The 1,185-nt window shown below is 44.9% G+C and overlaps 1 protein-coding gene across 1 annotated transcript; it reads left to right on the forward strand.

Moving 5' to 3' along the window:
• The first annotated feature begins 243 nt into the window (after window positions 1–243).
• LOC123948994 (olfactory receptor 2D2-like) lies at window positions 244–1,185 on the forward strand. The gene has a single exon (XM_046016259.1). The coding sequence runs from the start codon at window positions 244–246 to the stop codon at window positions 1,183–1,185; it is 942 nt and encodes a 313-aa protein (XP_045872215.1).

Here is a 1,185-nt window from a genome sequence, read left to right on the forward strand (position 1 = left end):
ATCTACTTTATATTTGCAGATGATACTGAAAATAAATGCACTTTCCTTAAAGTATTAAGTTTTTTGCAACACTGAAAATGTTCCAACTAAAGCAGCATGATCCTCTTCTACATAAAGGGGATTGTTGGAATGGCTGATTGAGGGAAATTCTAAAGCTCTCTGAATCTGATTTGTATAAACTTATAGGTTTTATGGACCTATGTTTGGCATGAGGTGACTTCTTACTGAAAAAAGAGACAAACTATGAGACAATCAAATCAGACACAGGTGACAGAATTCCTCCTTCTGGGACTCTCTGATGACCCCCACACCCAGAAGCTGCTATTCATTGTATTCCTGGGGGTCTACCTTGTCACCGTGCTTGCAAATCTGCTTCTCATGTGCCTTGTGCAGGTTGACTCCCGGCTTCACACACCCATGTATTTTTTCCTCTGCAACTTATCTCTGGCTGACCTCTGTTTTTCTACCAACATCATTCCTCAGGCCCTAGTCCACCTGCTATCCAGGAAGAAGGTCATTTCATTCACACGTTGTGCAGCTCAGCTTATACTCTTCCTCATTTTTGGATGCACACAGTGTGCCTTTCTGGCAGTGATGTCCTATGATCGGTATGTGGCCATCTGCAACCCTCTGCATTACCCTAGCATCATGACGTGGAGGGTGTGTGTCCAACTGGCTGCAGGATCATGGACCAGCGGCATTCTGGTATCTGTTGTGGATACTACTTTTGTACTAAGGCTACCCTACCGAGGCAGCAATAGTATTGCTCATTTCTTCTGTGAGGCCCCTGCACTGTTGATCCTGGCATCCACAGACACCCGCACTTCAGAGATGGCCATTTTCCTCATGGGTGTCGTGATTCTCCTCATACCTGTTTCCCTAATTCTGGTGTCCTATAGCCACATCATAGTGACTATGGTGAGGATGAAGTCAGCTGTGAGGAGGCTCAAGGCATTCTCTACCTGTGGCTCCCACCTCCTGGTGGTTGTCCTTTTTTATGGATCAGCAATTGTCACTTACATGACACCAAAGACTTTCACTTTCAAAGAACAGGAAAAACTGGTGTCTGTGTTCTATGCAATGGTAACACCCATGCTTAATCCCCTCATCTATAGCCTGAGGAACAAGGATGTGAAGGGAGCTCTGAAGAAAGTAGCAACAAGGAAATTTCTCATGCAGGCTTGA

Source organism: Meles meles, chromosome 8 (assembly GCF_922984935.1).
Source record: "Meles meles chromosome 8, mMelMel3.1 paternal haplotype, whole genome shotgun sequence".
Lineage (NCBI taxonomy): Eukaryota > Metazoa > Chordata > Mammalia > Carnivora > Mustelidae > Meles > Meles meles.

Bases quoted from the DNA above. Each gene is read 5' to 3' on its own strand.
- LOC123948994 (XM_046016259.1), top strand. From the start codon at position 244: ATGAGACAATCAAATCAGACACAGGTGACAGAATTCCTCCTTCTGGGA.